At 35.9% G+C, this 27,989-nt stretch overlaps 1 protein-coding gene across 9 annotated transcripts in view; it reads right to left on the reverse strand.

The window, feature by feature from the left end:
- ECHDC1 (ethylmalonyl-CoA decarboxylase 1) overlaps window positions 1–27,989 on the reverse strand; it is a 55,062-nt gene that overhangs the window by 19,865 nt on the left and 7,208 nt on the right. For 6 of the 9 annotated variants that reach the window (XM_055263551.2, XM_055263524.2, XM_055263512.2 and 3 more), the window contains exons 2-5: window positions 21,996–22,217; window positions 18,201–18,343; window positions 7,531–7,583; window positions 5,900–5,980 (exon numbers count right to left, since the gene is read on the reverse strand). In XM_055263551.2, the coding sequence (XP_055119526.1) occupies window positions 5,900–5,980; window positions 7,531–7,583; window positions 18,201–18,343; window positions 21,996–22,215 (497 nt within the window). In that variant the 5' untranslated portion in view covers window positions 22,216–22,217. Of the gene's footprint in view, window positions 1–5,899; window positions 5,981–7,530; window positions 7,584–18,200; window positions 18,344–21,995; window positions 22,218–23,018; window positions 23,057–24,229; window positions 24,304–27,989 lie in introns of those variants that run through there. The other 3 variants (XM_063621426.1, XM_063621405.1, XM_063621433.1) reach the window with 2 other exon arrangements.

Consider the following 27,989-nt stretch of genomic DNA (forward strand, 5'->3'; position numbering starts at 1 on the left):
CATTTACAATAGCCACACATAAAATTAAATAACTAGGAATTAACCAAGGAAGTGAAACATGTCTATAATGAAAACTATAAAACACCAGTGAAAGAAATTGAAGTGGACATTAAAAATGAGAAGATATTCCAAGTTCATGGATTGGAAGAATCAACACTGTTAAAATGTCCATTCTACCCAAAGCAACCTAGATATTCAGTGTAATTCCCATCAAAATACCAATGACATTCTTCACATAAATCGAAAAAAAGATCCTAAAATTTATATGGAACCACAAAAAACACAGAACAGCCAAAACTGTTCTCAGCACAAAGAACAGCCCTGGAGGAATCACATTACCTGACTTCAAATTATACCGCAGAGCTACAAAAACCAAAATAGCATAAAAACAGACAACCAATGAAACAGAATAGAGAACCCAGAAACAAATCTACACATATACAGGCAACTCATTTTCAACAAAGGTACCAAGAACATACACTGGAGAAAACACAGTCTCTTCAATAAATGATGCTGGGAAAACTGGATATTTATATGCAGAAGAATGAAATTAGACCCCTATCTATCACCACATACAAAAATCAAATCAAAATAAAGACAAAAACAACAACAACAGAAAACAACAACAACACACACACACACACACACACGCACACACACACAGGAAAAAATAGATTAAAGACAAATTTAAGACCTCAAACTCTGGAACCACTACCAGAAAACACTGGGGAAAATCTTAGGGTCACTGTACTTGGCAAAAATTTCTTGAGCAATATTCCACAAGCCCTTTCTCACATTGCTATTAAGAACTACTTGACACTGGGTAATTTATGAAGAAAAGAGGTTTAATTGACTCATAGTTCCACAGATTGTATGGGAAGCATGGCTGGGGAGGCCTCCAGAAACTTACAATCATGGCAGAAGGCGAAGCGGAAGCAGGCATATCTTCACATGACAGAGCAGGAGAGAAAGAACGAAAGGAGAAGTGCTACACACTTTTAAATCACCAGATCTTGTGAGAACTTACTCACTTATCATGAGAACAGCAAGGGGGAAGTCTGACCCCATGATTCAATCACCTCCCACCAGACCCCTCCTCCAAAATTGAGGATTACAATTTAACATGAGATTTGGGTGGTGACACAGAGCCAAACCATATCAACAACTGAATTCGTGGAGCTAGAGAGTAAAAAGATAATTACCAGAGTCTGGGAAAGGTAGTGTGGAGGTGGCAGGGAGATGGGGATAGTTAATGGGTACAAAAAAAATAGAAAGAATGAATAAGGTCTATTTGACAGAACAGGGTGACTATAGTCAATAATTTAATAATAACAATTATACATTTAAAAATAACTAAAAGGGTATGATTGGATTATTTATAACACAAAGGGTAAGTGCCTTGAGGGGATGGAAACCCCATTTTCCATAATGTGATTATTACATATTGCATGCCTGTAGCAAAACATCTCATGTACCCCATAAATATATACATCTACTATGTACTCATGAAAGTTAAAAATTTAAAAAAAAAAAAGTTGTTTTCAACTCTTATGGTTGGCTTTCAACCCTCATGAAGACTTAAGGAGTTCAAGACTTCAGTGGAGGAAGTAACTGCAGATGTGATGGAAGTAGCAAGACAACTGGAATTAGAAGTAGAGCCTGAAGATGTAACCAAATTGCTACAATCTCATGATAAAACCTGACTAGATGAGGAGTGGCTTCTTATGGATGAACAAAATATGTGGTTTCTTAAGATGGAATTTAATTTTGGTGAAGATGCTGTGAACACTGTTGAAATGACAACAAAGGATTTAGAATATTACATAAATTTATATTTGATAAATCAATGGCAGAAAGAAGTTCTACTATGGGTAAAATGCTATCAAACAGCACTGCATGCTACACGGAAATCTTTGGTGAAACAGTCAATCGGTTAACAAACTTCACTGTTGTCTTAGTTTAAGAAATTATCACATCCACCTCAATCATCAGGAAGCATCACTCTGATCAATTAGCAGCCATCAAAATCGAGGCAAGATTCCCCACCAGATTACATCTCGGTGAAGGCTCAGATGATTGGTAGCATTTCTCAGCAACAAATTACCTTTTAATTAAGATAGATGCATTGTTTTTTCAAACATAATGCTATTGCATACTTAACAGACTACAGTATAGTGTACACATAACTTTTATATGTACTGGGAAACAAAAAAATTCATGTGACTCGCTTTATTGTGATATTAACTTTATAGGGGTGGTCTGGAGGAAACCAAACCTGTGATATCTCTCAGTTATGCCTGTACCAAGATGGCAGATTTAAACCCAATTATATCCATACAACATTGACTATGTATATGGAACAAACACTCCAATTAAAAGGCAGAAATTGTCATTCTGAATAAAAAAGCAAAACCGTAGTATATGTTGTCTACTAGAATCTACTTTGAACAAGGCAGCCAAGTTAAAAATGAAAGAACAGAAAAAGATACACCACAGTAATGTTAACCATAAGAAAACTGGGGGCCAGGCGTGGTGGCTCATGCCTGTAATCCCAGCACTTCGGGAGGCAGAGGCAGGCCCTGGATCATGAGGTCAGGAGTTCGAGACCAACCTGGCCAACATGGTGAAACCCCATCTCTACTAAAAGTACAAAAATTAACCAGGCATGGTGGCAGGCGCCTGTAATCGCAGCTACTAAGAGGCTGAGGCAGGAGGATTGCTTGAACCCGGGAGGTGGAGGTTGCAGTGAGCTGAGATCGTGCCATTGCACTCCAACCTGGGTGACGGAGGCTTTCTCTCAAAAAAAGAAAGAAAGAAAGAAAGAAAACTGAGATGGCTATATTTATATCAGAAAAAAACAGATCTTGACTGAATCCTGGACCAGAAAAAAAAAAAAACATTAGTATGATAAATGAAAAAAACTGAATGAGGTCTGTAGATTAATTACAAGTATTGTATCAATGTTAATTTCCTAGTTGTGTAATTGCACTGTGGCTCTATATGATACTAACATTTGGAGAAACTGATTGAAAGGTATATGGGAGTTATATGTATGATTTCGTCAAGTTTTTCATAAGTGTATAGTTAGTGCAAATGAGAAGTTGAAAACATTTTAAAAATTCAAATTTCTGCTCTTCCAAAGATACTACTAATAAAAAAACAACTCACAGGCTGGGAGAAAGTATTCTTTCTCCTAAGGCTGTGAATAATAGTATTTAGTATTACAGTAGAGATAGACATAGACACACGAGCATACTTCACCTCTGCTACTATAATTATTGCTATCCCAAGGAATTTTATACAGAATATATCAAAAACTCCTACAGTTCAATAATAATAAGACAAATCAATTTCTTTAAAGAGTCAAAGGACTTGAAACAACAAAGAAGAAGATATATCTAATGGCCAATCAACACAAGATCCTCAACACCAGTCACTGTGGAAATTCAAATCTGAAATCACAATGAGCTCTCACAATGGTTCCCACCCATCAAATGGCTAAATCTAAACAGCTTGACAGTACCACATGCTGGTACTCATGTGGTGCAGCTGGAACTTTCTTCCATTGCTCATGAGAATAAAAATTATACAACCCACCTAGAAAATTTAAGAAATCAATATATTTGCTGCTTAAGTTAAACATACACTTACCATATCACCCCAGCAATTCCACTCTTAGATTTTCACCCAAAAGATATGACAACATATGCCCACACAAATACTTATACATGAATGTTCACAACAGCTTTATTTATAATAGGCCAAAACTAGAAATAGCTCATGTGCCTATTAATGTCTGACACTTACTGTGCTATATAGGCATAGAAAGCAATACCACTGAGCAATAAGATGAACAAACCACTGAAAAATGCAAAAACACAGATAAATCTCAGCAACAAACTTGAATATCCACGCAATAAAATACTTTTCAACATTAAAAAGGAACAAAGTATTGACACATGGTACAACATGGATGACTCTCAAAATAATTACACTGAATTAAAGAAGGCAGACATTAAAAAGTACATACTCTATATATTTGTGTAAAAATGTATTTATGTAAAATTCTTTTTTAAAAATCTACTTTAAAGTGAGAAAGTGATCAGTGTTTACCTTGAAATAGAGGTGGGAACTGACTGGGAAGAGGTATACAAAACATATAGATGGGGTGATAAAAATGTTCTCAATCTTGATTGTGGAGGTGGTTACATGGGTGTATATATTCATCAAAATCCATTTACACCATACAATTAAAATGGATTCATTTTATTGTATATAATTTGTAGCTCAACAAATTTAATTTTTTATTTTTTTTGAGACAGAGTCTCACTCTGTTGCCCAGGCTGGAGTGCAATGGTGTGATCTTGGCTCACTGTAACCTCCACCTCCCAGGTTCAAGCAATCCTTCCGCCTCAGCCTCCCAAGTTGTAGGACTACAGGCATGTGCCACCACACCTGGCTAATTGTTGTATTTTTAGTAGAGATAGGGTTTCACCATTTTGGCCAGGCTGGTCTCGAACTCCTGACCTCAGGTGATCCGCCTGTTTCAGCCTCCCAAAATGCTGGGATAACAGGCATGAGCCACCACGCCAGGCCCAAAAGTTTTTAAATGTACAACATGATGTTTTGAAATATGTAGAGCACTACATGCCAGCACAGAATGATTTTCTCTTCAGTGTCCAAAACTGAGACAAAAAGTTTACTATAAGTCTCCTCTTAATGTATACTCCAATATTTTTCTTAGCTAGGGTCAAGCATATAATGAATTTTTTAAAAAATGGTAAGGCCAGGGTTAGCCCAAAGACTGAAAAACATCCCAAATGAAAAGACAATGAGTTTCAAAGTATGCCAGAATGTCATCATATTGGCATTGACAAGAGACAGTTGTATAAAGTAATCTTAAAACTCTAAGCCACAATATTATGTGAATATTGATGTAAACTTTAGGTTAAACATTATGCTAAAACCTATATTTTCACTATCTTATTTAAATCTATTTATAAATATTTAAGGGAGATACTTCCATCTTATAGATAAAGAAACTGAGATGAAGAGAGGTAAAATACTTGCTCGAAGTCAAATAGATAAAAGTGTCAAACTGGGATTCAGCCTAGGTCTACTGGATATCAGTGCTCAGGCTCTTTACTGTTTTGCCATTTTACCTCTAATTGTGCTATATATACTACCTTTTGCATTATAAAGAGGCTCCAGTATGTGAGCCTGTACAGATAACTTACAGAGCATTGTATTCGTCTCCTTATAGCTAGCTGTGTTAGTAGGCCTTGGGAATGGCACTGAGAAAGCAGTTTAAACCATGTCTAAATATTAGATTTTACAAAATGTCATTTCTATATAATATAGCTATCAAATACTGAGAATAATTATTGGGACTGAAGAGCTATTGGTCCCAAAGAACTTTCTCTATCTTTATTCCCTAACCTTCTCGAAAGTCCCACAAAGTTGCTATAAATCACAGCAAAAAGAAGACAAAGGGATCTCAGAAAATCTCTTTTTATTGGTGAGAAGACAGCTACAGCAGTCTCTCTTTCCGCATTCTATTTTTCTTTTTTAATGTTGCTTACCTTTGTTTGTATAATTCTTTTGGATTTTATAGTTTCATATATTTCCTTAGCTTTCCTTCCAGGAATTTTGCTAATATGGATTTGCTCTATTCACAATCTCAAAACCATGTGTTTTGTTAATTTTTTGAAAATGCATAGTAATGATCATGAAATTTTATTAGATTAAAATTATCTACTTTAATGACTGACAAAAAGAAAACATTCAGAAAAGAAAATAGGTTTCTCCTATTTAAGAATATATATTGATATTTAGGCAAAAATGAATTTGAGCAAGTTAATTATATTTGTGCAAGAAATTAATGAAATTTTCATCCTACCTGAAATCACATGCTGTAGTAAATTCTGCTCCTCCACCCAATGCCCAACCTTGAACCAGCGCAACACTTATTAAAGGAAGTCTGTATATTGAAGAAAAAACTGATGTTACTATTTTTAATTTCAATATTCATTCACAAATGTTATTTTTTTTAAAATCTTAAAATGCAGTGGAAACTAAATTATTGCACCGTCTTCATAAAAACAAACACACATCAAAGGATAGCAGAAGCTTGAACCTTTACATCATGAGAAGAAAAACACTGTAATACTAAACATACAATAGTTCACAATAAATGCCACATAAGTTCATCAAAATACCTCCCTGAATCATTATATATTTTTAAGCTATAGCCATATTGTAACTTACTCCCAAATAAATGGATGCTTTTGTCTAATTTACAGCTCCTGGAACTTCTCAGCAGCTGGCTCTTCAGAATAATTCCATGTGATATTATCTTTGTCCATTTTTATTGGTATCAGGTTAAAAGTTGGAAAATCAAGGCTATATCCAAAGGTTGGAAATGTGTTACAGAAGATAGAGCTCCAAAACTGTGTTATGAAGGTTCCTTCAAAAATCTACTCACTGTTGCCTGAAATAATCCACAGACTAATCCTATATAAAGGCATGATTTTGCAGTAAAAATAAATCTTTTACCTTTCCTGTTTGCAAAGACCCACTTTGCAGGGGTGTGTGAATACAAGGTAAATCTAAAATGTTTTGCAAGTATGGAATTTTTGTAGGTTCTAACCTACAATGCAAAGGTGCAGGTCTAAAATAATTGAAAGTTTCCTAATATACACTGCTCCCATGTAGAAAGGATTATTTAAAAAAATAATAACTTCAGATTTATCCAAGAAAAAGTCAAATGCAATAGGAAAAGGAGGTGAATAGGGGTTAAACAATGAAGATACTATTTTAGAATAGTAATGTTATGATTCTATTACTCTCTCTAGACTCTCAGATACAATCAGTACCAAAAATAAAGTAGTGTCCAATTAATGACCTTGCTTAAATAAGAATTTCCTTACTTTTCATAATTTTGTCTACATTTGGAATGTGAAAGTAGAAAGCTAATCAGCCAAAACATGTCACAGTTTGTAACCTCAAACATACCTTGATAGACCAAGAAGAATTTTTCCTCTTTGCTTCTTTATCTATGTGCAAAGTCAATTCATATTCCTCAGAAAGCTGTAAAAACTTTCCAATCCATAGTTCTTTTTCTCATCTCCTCTGGATACAGACCACTTCACTACACATTCTACTAATTTGGAATATTAGGTAACCTTTATGTGTCATGTCTTGATCAGTGTCTTTATTATTCTGCTCTAATACCAGTATTTAACTTTCCCAGTATCTATTCCTAAATATAGCTAGTTATATAAGCTCTTTAGGGGATATGTCTTAAATTCTTCTTATCTTTCATTTCTCTTATTTTTGAAATACATATGTATATACTTCATTAACATGTAATTAAATGATTATCCTCTATGGCACAAAAAAATAGTACATCATTAGAATAGATGTAATTTGAAAATTAGCGATTATTTCTTAACTAGTACAAATAATGGAATAGTAAAAAGCTATTTTTGGTCTTTTAGAAATCATATTTTAAAAAGAAGGATGCATTACCTCATAAATCTTGTTAAGGTGTTTTGCATGAACATGCATACGGCCATTCCATCCTTTAAATAAAAATAAGCAGAAACACAAAGGTATAATACAAGTATATTACATTAAATTTTTTAATTAAGTTTTTAGAAAGTAATGAAGCCAAAAATATGCCTTTTTTAAACAATGATGTTTCCATTTAAAACTCTTTGATGTTGTCTGAAATGCAAATAATGCTGTATTTGACTCTGTTGATATCCTAGGGCTCCTTGAGCTTAGCTTTGCATGAGGTATTAACAAAGATGTAGGGATAAGAGACAGATCACATACCCTAGATCACTATGGAGTTCTACTCAGGGTAATGACAGGGGAAAGGCATAAGATATACCCATCTGTTATCCTTAAGATGATAAACATATAAAAGAAGAAGGGAAAGAAGGGAAAAGTTACGTTAAGCTTTGATTTTTAAAAAAATATTTCTAAGGCTTTATCTTGGTATTGCCACAACTTATAATTTTCATAAACAAATTTCCTAAGAGTAGTCCAAACTCATTGCCTTGTCTTTTTTTTAGCTCACATACTTTCTTCAATCCAGTGTAATCTGGCCCTCTACCTTATCCCAAAATCTCTCCTCAAAAGCTTTTAATAATCTCCTACTTGTCAAATTAAATGACTTTTCCTTATTCATCTTTTCTCTCTCCATAACACGTAGTACCTTTCTTTAATCAGTTTCTTCATTCTCATATTCGCTCTCACTTTCTAGCAACATTTTACACTCTGGGTTCTCTTATTTCTTTGTTTGTTCTTTTCCAGTCTTCTTCCTTGGCTCTTCTTATCCAGCTAATCCCCTAAATCCATGCAGTTTCAAAAATCCAATCCATGATTTTCTCTCTTCTTTATTTATAATTTCTGTTTTTTTTTGGATGTCTCATCTACTTCCATATAAAGTGCTAAAATCTACTAGACATTTTCACATTCTGATAGCACCTCAAACTCAGCACGGCGAAACCAACTGAAAGTAAAAGAACCGAGTTTGAATCCTAGTGCTGCCACTTAATAACAACATGAAATTGAGCAAGCCATGACTATGTAATTCAGTTTCCTCATTCATAAGTAATGAGAAATTTAAAAAAAATTGCACTATTTAACTTAAATGATGTTTAGAAAGATGAAAATATACCTAGAAACTCTATAAAAGGTTGCATAAGAGTTCTGTGTTAGTGGAAAAAGTTAGCGTAAGAGTTCTGAGCTAGCGGTCAATAAGGCTCAGATTTTTGGTACTACGTTTGACTTTCCCATTTCACAATTCTTCTACACTCAGTTAGTTACCAAGTACTTCCCCTCGGATCTTCTTTAGAAATATTTCAAATATCAATCCCTTCTTTTATATTTTTGCTGCTCCTGCATTAGTTCATACCTGTGTTACTCAAGCCTTGATTAGTACAGTAAGACAGCTTTGCTTTCTCCCACCCAAGGACTAATCAGACCCAATACTGATTAACTTCCGAGATCAGCAAGATTGGGTGCATTCAGGGTGGTATGGCTGGAGATAACAGCTTTGCTTCCTGATTTCTGTATTTAATTTCTTTTTCCTCTTAAATATAATCTTCCATCCTGCTACCTGATAAATCTTCCTGTAGGATGATGATGTCTTACAGAATAAAACCTAAATTTCTTGGCAAGACCACCTGATCCCAAACTATCTTATCAACTTTATTGATTACCATACCCTTCATCCAAGCATCCTAATTTCACCACACAAACTATTTGCCATCCCTCTAACACCTTACACTTATTGTGGCTCCTGTGTCTTTGCTTTTATCATTCCTACTAGTTGTAATAGGCTGTCCTTCTCTCTACCTATTTCAAGGAATGCCCAGATCATATAATATTTTTCCATCAAGATTTTCTAAATCTCACAATAACAATTTTCTCTTTTGTGTTTCCACAGTATTTTTATTTTTATGCCTTAATTATAGTACTTATAAATTGCATTGTATGAATATGTGTTTAGATGCATTATCAGACACATCATCTCTACAAGATGGGGACTAGAGAACATAAAAAGTTCTCGATAATTTTGCCAGAGATACAGAAATACAACTATCAAAGTACAAATATTATACAAAGTGCTTGAACAAACTGAGAAGAGTGTCAAAGAAGAAATTATTCATTTCAATTGGGATGGGGTAGTTAGACAGGCTTTAGAGAGGAAAAGGGAAGGTGGCATTTGCTAGGTCTAGAGTAAGCCCCTTGATGGTGATAGTATGCCTTCTCCCTCCTCAGACGCTAGTAAAATGTTTTGCACATAGTGTTTGTTGAACTTAAAAAAATTAGATGAATTTTAGATGGAGAACTATGTTGATTTATAAAACAAATGCAGTCAAGAAAAAGTAAAAGCCAATGGGGAAGGAATTTCCTAATCCAAAGCTGTTATCAGGAAGATCAGTGTATCTCACAAAGTGATGAGAAAATTAACACAGGCACAAGGAGCTAAAAAGCTTTCAAAGTAAACTGGTTTATTCTCTGCTAAAAACCTTTCCAATAAAACCTGTTCTATTACCTATATCAAGTAATTTTAATATGTATATTTGCTCTTGCTACATTTACATTACTTAAAATTCCAATGAAGTATCTAGAATTGGTAGAAATAAAGGTGAAGCAAATTATTAGCCTGTGTACTATTATAATTTTCATTCAAAAGACAAAAGGCACACTAAAAATGTCTATTAGAAGTGGTATGAAGTAAACGGTTAGGAGCACAGTTTCTAAAGCCAATCTGCCTACGTTTGAATCTGGGCTCTAGCACTTTCTAATTAGTTTTACTTTGCCCAAGCTGCTTAACCTCTCTGTCCTACAGTCTCTTATCTGCAAATTGTGCTAATAGTAGTACGTTTTTTATTAAGGGAGCTAGTAATGATTAAGTTATGGCACAAAATGAGGTTAGAACAGTGTCTGACATACAGTAAGAGAATAAAAGTTATCTATCATCATTATTAATATTACTAACAATACTGGCAATAGGTAATGAGTATGTTTTGGTTTAAGTGTATCATAAAACAGAAGTTTAAGCAGTATTGGCCAACATGCCCTAGAGATGAGAAAGATTTCATTAAATTTGTCCCCCAAAGTTATTAAGCCCACAATGGTTAAATGCTCTGTCCTCTCACTGGGCTCAAGAAAGCAAATAAGCCAGTAAGAGATATCTGTGATAGAGTAAGCTGTGGGTGAGGAACCAGTAAAAAGCTAGACCTGCTCTAATGTATAAAAGCTGGAAGCTGAGAAGTACTAAAACAAGGTTTTCAAAGTTGCTGCAGACAGTGATATTTTCATGCTATCTGGATGATACCTGAGATCCAACCCAACTCCTCTAGCTCCTTCTCGTAAAACAAGGATAAGAAGAACAATGCTCAACCAAAATGCCAAAAGGAATGATTAACATCATATGTACTCTAAGCCATGTTTAGAGTGGAAAAATGCCCAGCCCGTAGAAGTATCTTATTTAGAAACAAAAATAAGCCTCTTTCTTAAGTGCTTGTCGTATGGATTTATTAATTTCCTCAAAATACATGGAAGGGCTTAGAGAAAATTAAAATAGTTTTTTTTTTTTTTTTTTGCGAGAGTATTGCTCTGTCACCCAGGCTGAAGTGCAGTGGTGTGATCTTGGCTCACTGCAACCTCCACCTCCTGGGTTCAAGTGATTCTCCTGCCTCAGCCTTCTGAGTAGCTGGGATTACTGGCACCTGCCACCATGGCCAAGTAATTTTCGTATTTTTAGTAGAAACGGGTTTCACCATGTTGGCCAGGCTGGTCTCGAACTCCTGACTCAGGTGATCTGCCCACCTTGGCCTCTCAAAGTGCTGGGATTACAGGTGTGAGCTACCGTGCTTGGCCGCTTGTCTGTAAATTAATCAGGGTATGGTACAATAGTAGTAGAAAACACAAGGAAGTTAGACAAGAACTTTGGGGTCACTGTAGAAATATAAGCAACAGAGATCTAAGGAACAATAGATTGGGAGAAAAGAAACAAGGAAAATTAAGGGACAAAGGAGGATATAACATTCAAGGTAGATTAAGAACAGAAAGGTTTCTAAATGCCAGACTTTTCCTTGAAGCATTATACCCATCCATTGCAGACTAAGCAGGTTTTTATTTCTCCATATTCTGAAGCTTATAACTGCACTTTGATTACTTATTCCCTCTGAAAAGAAACTTCTTATTGCCTACAGGACATCTGTGGCATCAAATCCAAGTCTTAATATTTAAATATTTTTTTTTCTATTTTATTCCTTTGTCTTTCCCATATATAACTTTTCAGCAGGGTTAATCTTTGTGTTATCCTAGTAGATCTCCTGGCCTCTACCATCTGAACCAAGAATTAACTACCTAAGAGGGACAGTTGGAGCTCTTTTCCTGCACAATAACCAAAGCATACCAAGACGTGATCAACTTCTTATGGGATCAGTTACACTTAAAAGAAAAAAAAAGTGGAATAATAGATAACAAATATAATAAAATATTGATAGGGTTGATGCTCTTATGGGTACATGAGGGTTTCACTGTATTAGTCTCTGCTTTTACCTGTATTTTGTAATTTACATTAATAAAAAGCCTTTTAAAACTGAATAAATACAGTAGTAAAAACATCAAAATTATTATATTTTTATGATAAAAAAGTCACTTAATCACTTCCAAGCACTTTATTATTATTAGAAGGGAATATAATCTAATTGCTAAAATTGTCATATATTTCAGTTATCTCATCATCCTCAGAAAGCAAATTCACCAAATAAGTAGATGCTAGTGATGCATCTGTAACAACAAAGAGTAAGTATTTGGATAAAGAAGAGCCTCACTGACAGACAAACTGTTTACAACTTAAAGCCATGATAAGTTTCAGAATGTTTCAGCCATGAGGGGTAGATGCATTTATATGTTGCAGCTGTAACTCATATATAATACATGTATAAGCCTCAAAAGTCCTGAGGCCATTTTAAATTTCAGCTTTACACAGATTTATAGTTCCTTCTCAAGTATATAGGAATATAGTTTATAGGAAACATGGAAATATCAGGAACTTTACATAAACTATTTCTAGTTCTTGTTAATTTTAAAATAATGATGTGATAAACACACCCCATACTTTATATGTATTGTTACAATTCTCAAAATTATCCATAAATATTCAAAGTGCTTACTTTTATGCTATATATTTCTTATACTATGACTTCAGAGATTTCATAAAAGGATAATAAAGAATTCATCTACCCTATAAAATGCTTTAAATAGCCGGACGCCGGGCCAGGTGCAGTGGCTCACGCCTGTAATCCTAGCTAGCACTTTGGGAGGCTGAGGCAGGTAGATCACCTGAGGTCAGGAGTTCGAGACCAGCCTGGCCAAAATGGTGAAACCCCATCTCTACCAAAAATACAAAAATTAGCCAGGTGTGGTGGCGGGTGTCTGTAATCCCAGCTACTTGGGAGGCTGAGGCAGGAAAATTGCTTGAACCCAGGAGGTGGAGGTTGCAGAGAGCCAAGATCACACCACTGTACTCCAGCTTGGGCGACAGAACCAGACTCCATCTCAAAATAAACGAACAAAAAAGTAGCTAGGCCTGGTGGTTCATGCCTGTAATCCTGGCACTTTGGGAAGCCGAGGAGGGCAGATCATTTGAGGTCAGGGGTTTGAGACCAGCCTGTCCAACATGGTGAAACCCTGTCTGTACTAAAAATACAAAAATTAGCTGGGCATGGTGGTCCACGCCTGTAATCCCAGCTACTTAGGAGGCTGAGGCAGGAGAATCACTTGAACCCGGGAGGCGGAGGTTGCAGTGAGCCGAGATCACTGCCACTGCACTCCAGCCTGGGTGACAGAGCAAGACTCTGTCTCAATAAAATAAAACGAGATCAATGTTTTAAATAAAATAAGATTCTGATCTGAGTTCTAGCCATACTCATTGTAAAGCAGATTCACAATTCCACATTTCCTTGATGAGACTGACAGATGTATACAGCAACAAGTGACGAACACTTGCAGTAATACTACTCCTCACTTGTTAACCAAGATTTATTTCAGGCATTGAAAAGAGCAGATTATTTGGAGAATGCAGGTACTAGAAAGAATAAACCTTATTAAGTGATTCCTTATTTGAAGCTGGAATAAAAACTCTCTCCATGTTTTCCTGCATGACTTATGCCAGACCAATGATGTATATATATAATATATATATATACACAATGATGTATATATATAATATATATATATACACAATGATGTATATATAAAACAATAAGCATGTTTCCACTTCCATCTTTAAATATATAGAAAAAGAATCGTGGTCACATGATCTAAAGAGACAGAAACAACTTTCTAACTAGAAGAAAATAAGAAAGTAAAATAACCACTCATCTTTTTAGAGATGTTTTCCTAACCAGCTTATATCAAACCCACAACAGTCTATTATATCATTCTGTCTTTCACAGTGTCTTTCATGAACTAAGGTGAACAGTGATACAACCATTTGAGAGATGAAAAATACATATATATAGGTTGAGCTATGAAAATCTGAAATCTAAACACTCCAAAATCTAAAATCTGAAATCTAAACGCTCCAAAATCTAACTTTTTGAGTGCTGACATGATACTTTAAGTGGAAAATTCCACACCTGACCTCATGTACACAAACTTTGTTTCACGTACAAAATTACTGAAAATACTGTATAAAATTACCTCCAGGCTGTGTGTTTAAGGTGTATATGAAATATAAGTGAATTTTTTGTTTAGAGTTGGGTTCCATTCCCAAGGTATCTCATTATATATATATATATGCAAACATTCCAAAATCTGAAAAAATGTAAAATCTGAAATACTTCTAGTTCCAAGCAGTTTGGATAAGGGATACTCAACCCATATAATCAAATGACTTGCAGGTGACATAGCTAATTATTAGATCTTGGGGAGAAAAATCCATCTTTTCAAATTTCCAGCTTAGTGCTATAACCGTTCAGATACATCACAAATTTAAGTCTAGTGGGGTGCTACAAATTATGCATCATCTCATTCATGATAATGTTTATTAATCTCAAGATCTTCGAAACAAAAATAATAGCTACCTTTTTCAGATACAGTGCCAGTAGGCACTTTATATATATTATCTTGAATCCTCACAATAGCTCAGCGAAATATCCACTATACTCCTCATTTATAGATTAGGAAAATAAGATTTAGAAAGATTAAGTGACTTGCCCAATCACTTAGCCAGAAAGTATTGAAACCAGCTTTCAAATCCAAGTTTATCAAAGCCAGTGTTCTGATTAACCAAAAGATTCTTCCTCACATATGCGAATAATAATCATTTACTACATACAGTGGTATGAGACTTGTGGAGTATCATGAAAACTTTATTACCTACATATAGCCCACATCTATAATTAAATGGAAACAAATATTACTTACTTTTTTCCCTTTCTAATTTCATTTCCTTCCTTTCTTTTCTTTTCTTTTTTTTTCCCAGAAGATGTGGTAGAGGGGGAAGGAGCACTGAATTCATGTAAACAAGTTCCTTGGAGGATTGATAAAGGAAGATGATAGTATTTTTACTCTATCAGGGTAATTCAAAAGCATATTTTTAAAGTTGTTACTACTTCTTGAACTTTACTATGTGCCAGAACTAGGTGCTTTATATACATAGCTCATGTAAAACTTCTTATCGTGAGATGCTAAAGAGCTTCCACTTAAAGGAATTCAAATTCTTGCTGATTTTAATGATGACCACCTTTGTTCATTGCTAATCTTCCTGTCCTTCATTTTCTTCAGCCCTTCACACTACTGCACCCTAATCTTTAAAAAGCAAAACAAACAATAACAAAAGTACTGACTTCATATGACTGCTAAAGGAAAAGTGATGATATTGAATTTGATCTATCATCTCAATATTACTAATTTATATTACCTATTTAAAATGTTACAGTAGTTCCCTCTAGTTTACAAAGCACTTTGGAATACATTAGCTAACTCAATCCTCAAAAACGCCTGTGAGATAGATTTTATATATCCCATGGAGCTAAGGCTAAGAGGAAGTTGAGCAACTTTCTCATTTAGTTGAGTGGCAGACCTGTGTCTAAACCCAAGACTTCTCACTCTGCATTAAGAGCTTTTCTTTATCCTATTAGAGTCACAGGTAGGCTCAACTAACCCAGGAATGTGCTATATCAATGTACCTGAGAAACAGAAACACCTAACACCTAGATCTTAGTTTCTAACACCATCCTCTACCATTTTCCATAACCAGGACTCCTTGAAGAAATCACCCATTATATAATTGGAGCAGGGAAAATACAAGATTAACTTGGAGTATCTTATAATACTAGAAAGTAAGGGAGTACTCAAAAAACAAAAGGATAGGGGAGTGTCAAAGGAAGACAGGACTTTGGGCCTTTGGTCTTTGGGCTTCCAATGGCCAAAACTGGAACAATTTGAGCAACAAAATGAATAACGCATATAAAATAAATATCCATGAGTGCATATTGATATAAATAACTGAATAAATAAGTATGTGAATAAACGGGGAAGAAGACCCAAATCCCCCTTACATAAGAATAATGGACATATATGTCCACCCTCCAGGAGATGGAATTTATTTTCCCTTCCCCCTTGAGTGTAGACTAAACTTAGTGACTTACTTCCAAGGAGTGGAGTATGGAAAGTAAATTTAAAATAGAGTAACCAGGCAAACACTATCTTCACCAGGTGACCAAGGTTAACATCATTAGTGGTAAGTCACCTTGACAGCATATTCCCTCGATGTGATGTGATGAAAATGGAAGCTTACCTCTGGTCTTTCTCTCAGAATCCCATAACCCCAGTCTAATATGAGAAAAACACCAGACAAATTCCATCTGAAGGATATTCTACAGAATATCTAACCAGTACTCTTCAAAACTGCCAAGGTCATGAAAAACAAGGTAAGTCTGAGAAACTATCATAGATAAGAGGAATCTGAAACATGACAGCTAAAGGTACTGTGGTATCCCGGATTTGATCTTGAAGCAGAAAAGGGAAACCAGTAGAAAAAGTACTGAAATATGAATGAAGTGTGGAGTTTCTTTTTTCTTTTTAACACTTTGTTGAATTATGACTAACAGGTAAAAAGCTGTACATATTTAATGTATACAATTTGATGAGTTTGTGGATAAGTATACACCCATTAAACCATCACCACCGTCAAGGCCCTGACATATACACTACCTCCCAAAGTTTCCTTCCACCCCTTTTTAAATTATTATTATTATTATTAACTTTGCGTGTATGTGTAACAAGAACACTCAAGATCAATCCCTGCCCATCCCCACCACCAAGCCCCTGATAATCACCATTCCAGTCTTGGCTTCTCTGAGTTTCACTTTTTTTTTGAGACAGGGTCTCACTCTGTCACCCAGGCTGGAGTGCAGTGACACCAACACGGCTCAATGAAGCCTTAAGCTCCTGGACTCAAGCAACCTTCCCGCCTCAGCCTCCCAAGTAGCTGGGACTACAGGCATGTGCCAGCACACCCGGCTAATTTTTTAATTTTTTGGTACAGACAAGGACTGGCTATGTTGTCCAGGCTAGTGTTGAACTCCCGGCCTCAAGCAATCCTCCCATCTCAGCCTACCAAAGCACTCAGATTACAGGTGTGAGCCACCATGCTAGGCAGAGTTTCACTATTTTAGATTCCATATATAAATGAAATCATACAGTAGAGTTTCATTAATAGTAAAGTACCAATGTTGGTTGATCTGGTTTGACTCTGTGTCCCCCAACCAAATCTCATGTCAAATTGTAACTCCCAGTGTTGAAGGATGAAGGAGGGGCCTGGTGCGAGGTGACTGGATCACGGGGGTGGATTTCCCCCTTGCTGTTCTTGTGATAGTGAATGAGTTCTCATGAGACCTTGTTGTTTAAAAGTGTGTGGCACTTCTCCCAGCCCTCCGGCTCCACCATGGTAAGATGTGCTTGCTTCACCTTTGCCTTTTACCATAATTGTAAGTTTCCTGAGGCCTCCCAGCCATACTTCCTGTATAGCGTGCAGAACTGTTAAGTCAATGAAATGTCTTTTCTTCATAAACTACCCAGTCTCAGGTAGATCTTTAGAGCAGTGTGAGAACAGACTATTACACTGGTTCATTAGTAGCAATAAATCTATGTACTATAGGAATATAAGATGTTAATAAAAGGGGAAACTGGATGCAGGGTGTACAGGAACTCTGTATTCCATCTGCAACTTTCCTGTAAATTTAAAATTATTCTAAAATTTAAAATATTTTTAGAAAAAGAAATCAATACAACTTAAAGAGACAAAGTGGGGCATTTGAGGTGGCTGGAGTAACAGTAACAGCAAGAGAGAGAGAGAATCCCACTCTCCAAAACATCTAACACAACTGAGAGTGTTCTGCTAAACTAGAAATAATAGTAATTTCAAAGCTTTTAACAAGAGCCGTTTGCAGATATACTACTAGTAAAACCTCAGAATCATTTGCTTGTTATATTGTTCCTCCTATAATTCTACCAAAAACAAAACAAACCAAAAAATTCCTATAATCCTTTGAAGGTTATTAAAGTCATCATAATAAACATTAGTAAAATATAAATGTATCAGCCATACATGTCTAATAAACATGTAGAATCTAATGCATAATTCATATACCACTTGCCTCTGGAGTTCCTAGTGATTTCACAGCATTCAGATCAGATCCTGAAGAGAAAGTATTTTTTGCCCCACGGACAATGAGACCTTTCCCCTCTGTCCAATTTTCCAATTCAATTACTTTTTCCAGAAGTTGTAGCATCATAACACCTGCCAGAGATGGGAGTGGGAAATCACAAATATATGAAGGTGACTGGAAAAACAGAAATAATTTATAAATCATAAGGTGTCAAGCATACTCTTAGGTCCTATATTTTATAAATATTTACTGAATGTCTATCAAATGCCTACTGTACTGGCACTATGGAGTATACAGAAGAGGTATATATGGCAGGCCCTGCATTGTAAATTTATTATGTGTCTATCTCTCCATCCATCTTAAGAAATCACACAAATATATGATTATGTAGAAGAATAAGAATATACTATGCTGTCCTAAGAATAAGAAAACAATATGGTAATAAGAAAAAATTATTTCTTAGGGTAAAGATAAGACATAGACCTGACTTCTCAGCAATATATGTCTCAGTCAATAAAGCTTTATGGGTATAACATGACTATGAGATCTTATGATATATTGGACATATGGTATACAGAACAAAGCACAATTCCTATACTACTGACATCAGAATTAGTATAATAGGATGTTAGTTGAGCAAATGAGTAATAAATACCATCTTGTTCCATGGTTAACAAACTGTCCTCTGAGGGGCTTGAGGCATACAATGGAAGTTCTTCACAGGCCTACCAACCATTGATTCTATGATTTATAGATTGTCACCTTGATATCACTCCAAAATTCTATTGGAGCTTCTTTATAATAGACAAATTTAACACAGAAACAGCTGGGACTGGCATTTTAAGATCTAATCAATAACTTTTAGATATGCTTATCTTTGGTGATCTTCCAAGTTCATAAAGTTCATGGTTTTCAACATGACTAGTTTTATTTTCCTCTGCCTAGGCAATGCTTTAGAAGCCAATGTATAAGATCATAACAGAGGGTGAAAACTGGCAAAAAATTTGTACCACAAGGTTTCAAAAGACGGCCCCATTAAATTATGTACACTTCTTTGGAATATAAATCCCACAGTATCAAGAACTATTATTTTCTTTGCCATTTTCTGAAGTAACCAGGAGTGAGGTGGCTCCACAATAAATGTTATATTGATACTAACTCACAAATGACTAATGCAGCTATCCTTTCTTATGGCTAACTATGACCTACAGTCATGCATCAACAATGTATCACATATACCATGGTGGTTCCAAGATTAAAATAGAGCTAAAAAATTCCTATCACCTAGTAACCATCATAGCCATTGTAATGTAGTACAATGTATTATTCACATGTTTGTATTACAGTTGCCTATAGTATTCAGGAAGTAACATACTGAATAGGTTTGTAGCCTAGGAGCAGCAAGCTGTATCATATGGTGTAGGTGTGTAATAGGTTATACTATCTAGGTGTAAGTACACCCTACAAGGTTCACACAATGACAGAATCACCTAACATATTTCTTAGAATACACCCCCATCAAAGAAGCAACAAATGACTGCACTTAAAACTGTAACCCTTTCCAAGGATGTCTTAGATGCTTCAGAAATATCATTCTTTTGCTTTCAAGTGATTTATAGTCTAGTAAGGGAAAGAAAAAACCCACACTTTTAGTATAAGAATAAATCTGTATAGGTTAATATGGGCCTTTAATCACTCATAATATTTAAGGTTCTAAAAAACAGGCCAGGCGCAGTGGCTCACACCTGTAATCCCAGCATTTTGGGAGGCCGAGGCGGGCAGATCACGAGGTCAGGAGATCGGGACCATCCTGGCTAACACGATGAAAACCTGCCTCTACTAAAAATATAAAAAAACTAGCCGGGCATTGTGGCAGGCACCTGTAGTCCCAGCTAGTCTGGAGGCTGAGGCAGGAGAATGGCGTGAACCCAGGAGGTGGAGCTTGCAGTGAGCTGAGATCGTGCCACTGCACTCCAGCCTAGGCGACAGAGTGAGACTCCATCTCAAAAAAAATAAAATAAATAAAATAAAAATAAATAAATAAAAAAAAATGCTGTCCTTTGTTTAAAAACCTTTCCTATGGTGCTGATTTTTTTTTTTTTAAACCTTTCCTATGATGCTGAAATGCTGGCCACGAGAATAAGAAAAATCCATACCAGTAGTTACTGTTAAACTAATCTTTTCAACTTTGCAAAGTAAACCTCAAAAGATGGAAGAGACCTTAAAGAGTATCTAACTGAATGATTTTTAAACAAGGGCCTTGAGTGCTCATTCATCCTCTCCCAATCCAACTCCACTGAATACCATTACCCAAATCAAAGCAGGTCTCCTTTTATTAGTTTTATATATTATGCATCAAAATAATATTTGTTTCTAATTGAATAAAAAATTATTTGTAACTTTTCAGAAACAAATCAACACCATTGATCCAATTTAACCTTCTAGAGAAATTTTACCTTTCAATTTCTATTTTTCCTGGACTAATATTAAAGTGGTTTTTTATTCCCTAAACCAACTGAACATATAGAACTACAAAGTCTAATAAGGTAGTCACTAGTCACCTGTATGTATTGAGCACTTGATATGTGGCTAGCCCAAATTGAGATGTGTTTTAAGTATAAAATAAATACCAGATTTCAGAGACTTAGTATGAAAATAAAAAGAAAAATACCTCCTAATTGTTTATATTAGTGACATATTAAAAAAAATTTTGATATACTCAATTGTAAGTGAATTGTTAAAATTAATTTTACCTTTTTTAATTTTTTTAAACTATGGCTACTAGAATATTTAAAATTACGCATGTGGCTCACCTTTGTTTCTTACATTATGTTTTCATGGGTCAGCACTGGTATAGAGAAATCGCTCTGAATTCTGGTACGTGGAGAGAGAAGTCATCTTGGGTTTAAAGACTCACCACTGGTAATTTACAACAAGTTTACAGACTATTGAATTATGTCTATAGTACGACTGTATATACAGTAGATACATGAAAATTTTGTGAGATTTTCTGAGCCCCAAATTTCAAATGCTACTAAAGATTATAATCACGAAGTGCATAACTGAAAAGGAGAGATTACTAAAATCAACTTGAAAATAGGAGTGGTGAGTGGTGAGTATTCAACAAAGCTACTCATTAGCTCTTGCAAAACATAGTGGTAGCACAGTTCAAATTTGAGCTTCAGCAAAAATTACAAAGTACCACATGTCCTGCATCTTCAGTTCTCTTAAATATAAAATTCTTATATGCTAAGAGTGTTGACTAGAAAATAGTTAGGGAAGATTCCACAGCTGGACAAGTGCCGTGTTTCTTCTGTAACCATGGAATTAAAAGGTTAAAAACTAACAATGATTTTATTTCAATTCACAGAAAAAAATTAAGCTAAATAATTCTTTTCATTAACAGACTTTTCTCTTTAGTTTCAGGAACTCTTTGAAACCTCTTTCTCCTTGTTTCCTAGTAGCATTAGCTGAACACAAATGAAGTTATTAAACAGTTAATGAATTTCGGTGGAAAATATAATCAAGATTAATTTAGGTTTCCTTTTTATCAATATCTGTATTAATGAGTTTTCTGAAAACATTCAAATATCCATAATTATTAAAAATTACTTAAAGAGCTTCTGGTTCCTATTACAGAGTTGTTGTTTTTGTTATTTTTCTCGTGTTCTACCAAGAGTACCAGGACTTTAAAACATTCTGTCACCAGAGCAAGCATAAAAAAACTTGTGATAACAGTTTAGATTTAGTGTCATTCTTTAGGAATAAAAAGATCCCTAATACCTGAGAAGGCATTCATTTTACTTGGATTGTTCAGAGTAAGAACGCCAATGCCATTGTCTTCCTTCTGAAGGTCAATGGATCCACCAGGAAACTGCTGAAGTTTTTTTTTCACTTCTTCCTCATAAAATCCATGGGATGTACTATAAAGTGACAATCCTGTTTGATGTAGCAATTTTGTCCTTCCAGACAGAGAGGATGTCTTCAAAAGACTTTTCGCCATTTCTGGAAAACAGAAATAAGTATACGGTAGTATAGATGAATAGGCACTCACTTTTCTAATATTATGTGTTAATAGGCTGTAGTAATGACCCTTCTGTTGAATTGGGAATACTTCCCCATTTCTCTTTTTTTTTTTTTTTTGGAGACAATTTCACCCTGTTGCCCAGGCTGGAGTACAGTGAAGCTCTCAGCTCACTGCAACCTCTGCCTCCCAGCTTCAAACGATTCTCCTATCTCAGCCTCCCAATTACCTGAGACTACAGGCGCCCATGACCACGCCCGGCTAATTTTTGTATTTTTAGTAGAGGCAGGGTTTTACCATGTTGGTCAGGCTGGTCTCGAACTCCTGACCTCAAATGATCCACCCACCTCGGCCTCCCAAAGTGCTGGGATTATAGGCATGAGCTGTCCCGCCTGGCCACTTCCCCATTTCTAAAAGCACTCTTTCAGGAAATGATCAGTATGGAATTCCTTTCATTTTTCCCTCCTTCTCAAACCAAATAATTCACAAAGCATATCATTTCAATATATATCACTGAGAGACAATGGCATAATTACAGTGTATTTACTGTGCTCCAATACAATAGGAAAGCTTAGAAAAAATGCTGCTCTGTATTTTGCACCATCTCCTGCCTCCAGGTAGTCTTTTGCATCACATGCTTCTTCATTCTCCAACTCTTCACTTTTTTAAAATCTAAGAATAAATATAGTCCAAGTGTCCCCTTGGAAACAGCCTCTATGCAGAAATGCTACAAGAGCAATCCCACTCTCTAACAGAAGTTTTATTCTTAGCATTATTCTTACCTTCTGCAAAGCTTTCAGGCAAAAAGCTGGAAAGGGTCCTAAGAAAAATGGGGAGGGAAATAGGAATGTGTGTGTGGTTTTTCTGTTCCCCAAGGTTCTGTCACTTTTCTCCTCTTAATTTTTACCTCCTGAGTAATCTCATCTCTTCCCATAAGCTTTTCTTGCCCTATGTAAACATTCTTGTTGATAAAGACTATATTCAAAAAACGATACAAACATAAGTTACAGTTCGATGAATTTTCACAAGGTGAATACATTCTAGTAAATGGCACCCAAATCAAGAAACAGAACATAACCTGAAGCTCACAAGATCCTCTGTGTCACCTTTCAGTCAAAACCCCTCAAATAAAAGTAATTTCTTGACTTCTAATACATGAGACTACTTTTGAACTTTACATAAATACTATATATTGTGTGTCTGGTTTCAATTTTATTAACATCCATTAGTGTTATGTGTAATCAGAGTCTAAATAGTCCATTATTCTCATTGCTGTATTCTATTTGTGAACCCAAAATATCTGAGACAGGTCTCAACCAATTCAGAATATTTATTTTGCTGAGGTTAGGAAGGCACTCAAGACACAGACTCAGGAGGTTCTGACCACATGTGCCCAAGGTGGTCAGGGTATGACTTTACTTTTACACATTTTGGGGAGACATGGGACATCAATCAATATGTGTTAAGATGTACACTGGTTCTGACTGAGGTAAGGCAGGACAACTCTAGACTTCTGTGGGGGAGGGTGGTGGGGAGGCAGGAGGCGGATGTAGGGGAGTTCTTCCAGGTCATAGGTAGATAATAGACAAAAGGTTGCATTCTTTTGAGTACCTCATCAGCCTTCTACTGAATACACAATTTAGTCTGGCTCAGTGAATCTGCATTTTTACATAAACAATAGGGCAGAGGAAGTAATCAGATGTGCATCTGTCTGAGGTTAGCAGAGGGATGACTTGCTTTTTGGGGGCAGGGGAGGGGTGTTTGAGACAGTCTCTCCTTTGTTGCCCAGGCTGTAATGCAGTGCCACCATCTCCACTCACTGAAACCTCAGCCTCCCAGGTTGAAGTGATTCTCGTGCCTACGCCTCCTGAGTAGCTGGGACTATAGGTATGTGCCAACGTGCCAAGCTAATTTTTCTATTTTTAGTAGTGACAGAGTTTTGCCATTTTGGACAGGCTGATCTCGAGTTCCCGGCCTCAAGTGATCCACCTACCTTGGCTTCCCAAAGTGCTGGGATTACAGGTGTGAGCCACCACGCCCAGCCCAGAGGGATGGCTTTCTGTCCAGCACCTATGAACATAAGCTATTGGTTTAAATGTCAGAGTGAAATTCAACAGAAGTTAGTTTTAGGGTAAAGATCTTAAGGATCACAAGGAATTTCCTTGTAGACAAACTGTGAAGGAGGTATGTAGCTCTTTTATCTTTTCAGCCATCTTATTTAGGAATAATATAGGAGTTAGGTTTGCCTGATGTAGTTCCCAGCTTGACTTTTCCCTTGGCTTAGTGATTTTGGGGTCCTGAGATCTATTTTCCTTTCACATATTATATAAATATACCACAATTTATCTATTCTACTATTAATAGACATTTGGATTATTTCTAGCTTTTGGCATGACTATAGAGTAGTTATGAACATTTTAGCATGTGTCTTTTGATCAATACATACCCATTTCTGATGGGTATGTATCTAGGAATGAAATTGTTGGGTTGGTGTGCTGTGGCCCAGTCTACACTGATGATTAAACATTTATTTTGCAAGTTGGTTCTTTAAACTTTCGGTAGCTAGAAATTGACCATGGTGGGACTACATGACATATCAATCATGCTCTCTTTCTCTTACACACACACACACACACACACACACACACACACACACACACACACACAGTTTACCAGTATACCACCAGTTATAACGTACACATTTGTTCAACCTTGGAATATACCGTCAGAGTTTTTTTAAATGGCTGTAGAAATGTATATTCCCACAGGCAGTGAAAGCTCCAGTTGCTCCAGAAGTATCACTTGTTCTTAGTTTTTTCTATTTTAGGCATTCTAGTGCATGGTATCTTACTGTGGTTTCATTTTGTGTTTCTACAATGTCTAACGAAGATAAACCCCATTTTCTTATGCTTATTGGTCATTTGCAAATCATCTTTTGTGAAGTTCCTGTGCAAGCGTTTTGCCCATTATTTCTATTTATATGCCTTTTTATTAATTTGTTAGAGATCTTTTATTCTTCTGCTCACAACTTTCCTAAAACCTACAAGACATGAATCTCACATTTCTATCTCTAATTCAGACCTTATGCCTGTACTCCTTAGTATTGCCTAACAGAAATGCAATCCCTTAACCCTCATTTCTAGATTTATTATAGGCTTCTCAAAATCATTATCTAATCCTGAACTCATACTTCACGTAAAACCCATTACTCCTTCTTAATTCTTTCCCTTAACTATTCATTGTATCATCAACCCTGTAATCTATGCCAGAAAACTTCTAGATCAACCCAGTCTCCTTCTCTACCACCATCTCCGGTATGCAACGGACCTCCAAAATGGTTTCTTCCTTCTTATCTTTCCCTCTCCTATTACTAGTAGAGTTCAAACTTCATTACATATAATCTGGATTAATATAACAGTCACCAATTAGTTGCATACTATTCCTTAGAGTAATGTGTATATAATTATAATCCAATCAGGACATTTCAAATTTAAGGTTTCTCAGTAGCTGTCTGCCAAAAGGATCAAGTCCAAAGCTCTTTTTAAATTCTTACCTAAATCCTGAATCTCTTCTCTTCTGACATCTCTACACAATCAACACAGAACACCAAATAACCAGAGTCCCACAAATTTACCATGCTATTTTATATTATTGCTTCTCCCCTATATTGTTCTTTCCTCCCTCATTAACCTGGTAAATCCCCAATAGTTTTTAAAAACTGAATTTCTATATTTCCACCTAAAAGTGATTCCCCAAGTAAAGACAATCACTCCCTTTATTTATCCCAGCTCAGTATACTGCAATAATGTTCCATTTTAAGACATTCCTCAAATCATTTCAATTTTTCATTTGTTTTTCTCAGTTGGAAGGATGCTTCCTGAGAGTATTCTGAGGTACATACTTTGTGTCACTAGTGGCTACAGTACTTAATACATAAAAGGTACTTACTTAATAGTTAATGAGGGAGAATGTAGGCAAGTAAGAAAAGTAACTCATCAGGTAGCCAAAAGGAATGCCACAAACTTGTTTTATAGCTTTAAAAATGTATCTAATATGTGAGTTATAAAATGGCATCAGAAACTGACAGAGAACATGCCTCATAAAGGTTACAATACAATATCCGGTTTCCACTTTAAGTCACATGGCCTTCAAGTGACATTTTTACCAAAGTGTTTCCAATGAATACTTACCTGAACACACAGCGGGACGTAATCCCCTCAAACAGATACATTTCAAAAACCTGAGAACAGTATTTCAAAACTTTACCAACTAAGGTGGCTTATAACTACAATATTGAAGATACCAAAACCTTTCTTAAATCTCCTCAAGGAGACTGAAGTGTAACTCAGATAAATTGTGACCTCATGCATTATATTTTAGAGTTTGATATAAAAAAGTAGCAAGGTGCTTGTCATTTTAAAAAATGATATCTAAGAATAGAGAACACATGGACACAGGAAGGGGAACATCACACTCCGGGGACTGTTGTGGGGTGGGAGAAGCGGGGAGGGACAGCATTAGGAGATATACCTAATGTTAAATGATGAGTTAATGGGTGCAGCACACCAACATGGCACATGGATACATATGTAACAAACCTGCACATTGTGCACATGTACCCTAAAACTTAAAGTATAATCATAATAAAAAAAGAAAAAAAAATATCTAAGAATAAAAACTTGATGTTATTTTTCCAAGAAAAAAAAGATGTTCTAACTTGTCATCATAAATCTTTGATAGGACCTGCTTTTAACTGTCATAACTTTATTCTTTCCCTTAATTTCAAATCTGTTATCGCGTTTCTTTGTATCCTCCCTCCCTCCCACCAAAAAAGTCACCAGTTGCCAGCAGCTATGGTTACCGAATAAAAAATAATGAAAGCACTGGGTGACCTACTTAATGAATTGTGATTAATAAGGTTTGGGTCAATGTGATATACAAAACTAATAAGCAACTAATAAGGAAAGTGGTCAAATGTTACAAGTTGCAAAATATCTAAATATTTAGTATTTTCAATACTTTAATGTCTTCATCTATTGGCAATTCCATACTCCTTTTCCAAAACTCATATAGTATAACTTATGCGACATCCTTCCATCCCATCACCTGTTCTGTCAAATTAGAAAATGATACGGTATTAACTGATTCTATGGTATTAACAGATTTTAAGGTATCTAAGGCCTCCTGAAGAACTAGAAAGCTAGAGGGAACAACGATCAAACATGATTTTTTTTTTTTTTTTTTTTTGAGACGGAGTCTCGCTCTGTCGCCCAGGCTGGAGTGCAGTGGCGCGATCTCGGCTCACTGCAAGCTCCGCCTCCCGGGTTCACGCCATTCTCCTGCCTCAGCCTCCGAGTAGCTGGGACTACAGGCGCCCGCCACCACGCCCGGCTAATTTTTTGTATTTTTAGTAGAGACGGGGTTTCACCGTGGTCTCGATCTCCTGACCTCGTGATCCGCCCGCCTCAGCCTCCCAAAGTGCTGGGATTACAAGCATGAGCCACCATGCCCGGCCGATCAAACATGATTTTGCAACATTCCAGGATATTTTCATTTAACTCAAGGGACCTTGCAAGCTTTTTTAAACTTCAAAATAAAAGAATCTAATTAGAACATGGAAATATTTAGTGACACAATAAAGGCAGAATGAAAGTTTATATCACAGATGCTCTCACCACCTAATTTAGTGCAATAATAGGTACTTTACCAGTACCACATAAAATTACTGGGCATGTGGAAGAATGAGGATACTG

This window comes from Symphalangus syndactylus, chromosome 2 (genome assembly GCF_028878055.3).
Source record: "Symphalangus syndactylus isolate Jambi chromosome 2, NHGRI_mSymSyn1-v2.1_pri, whole genome shotgun sequence".
Classification (NCBI taxonomy): Eukaryota; Metazoa; Chordata; class Mammalia; order Primates; family Hylobatidae; genus Symphalangus; species Symphalangus syndactylus.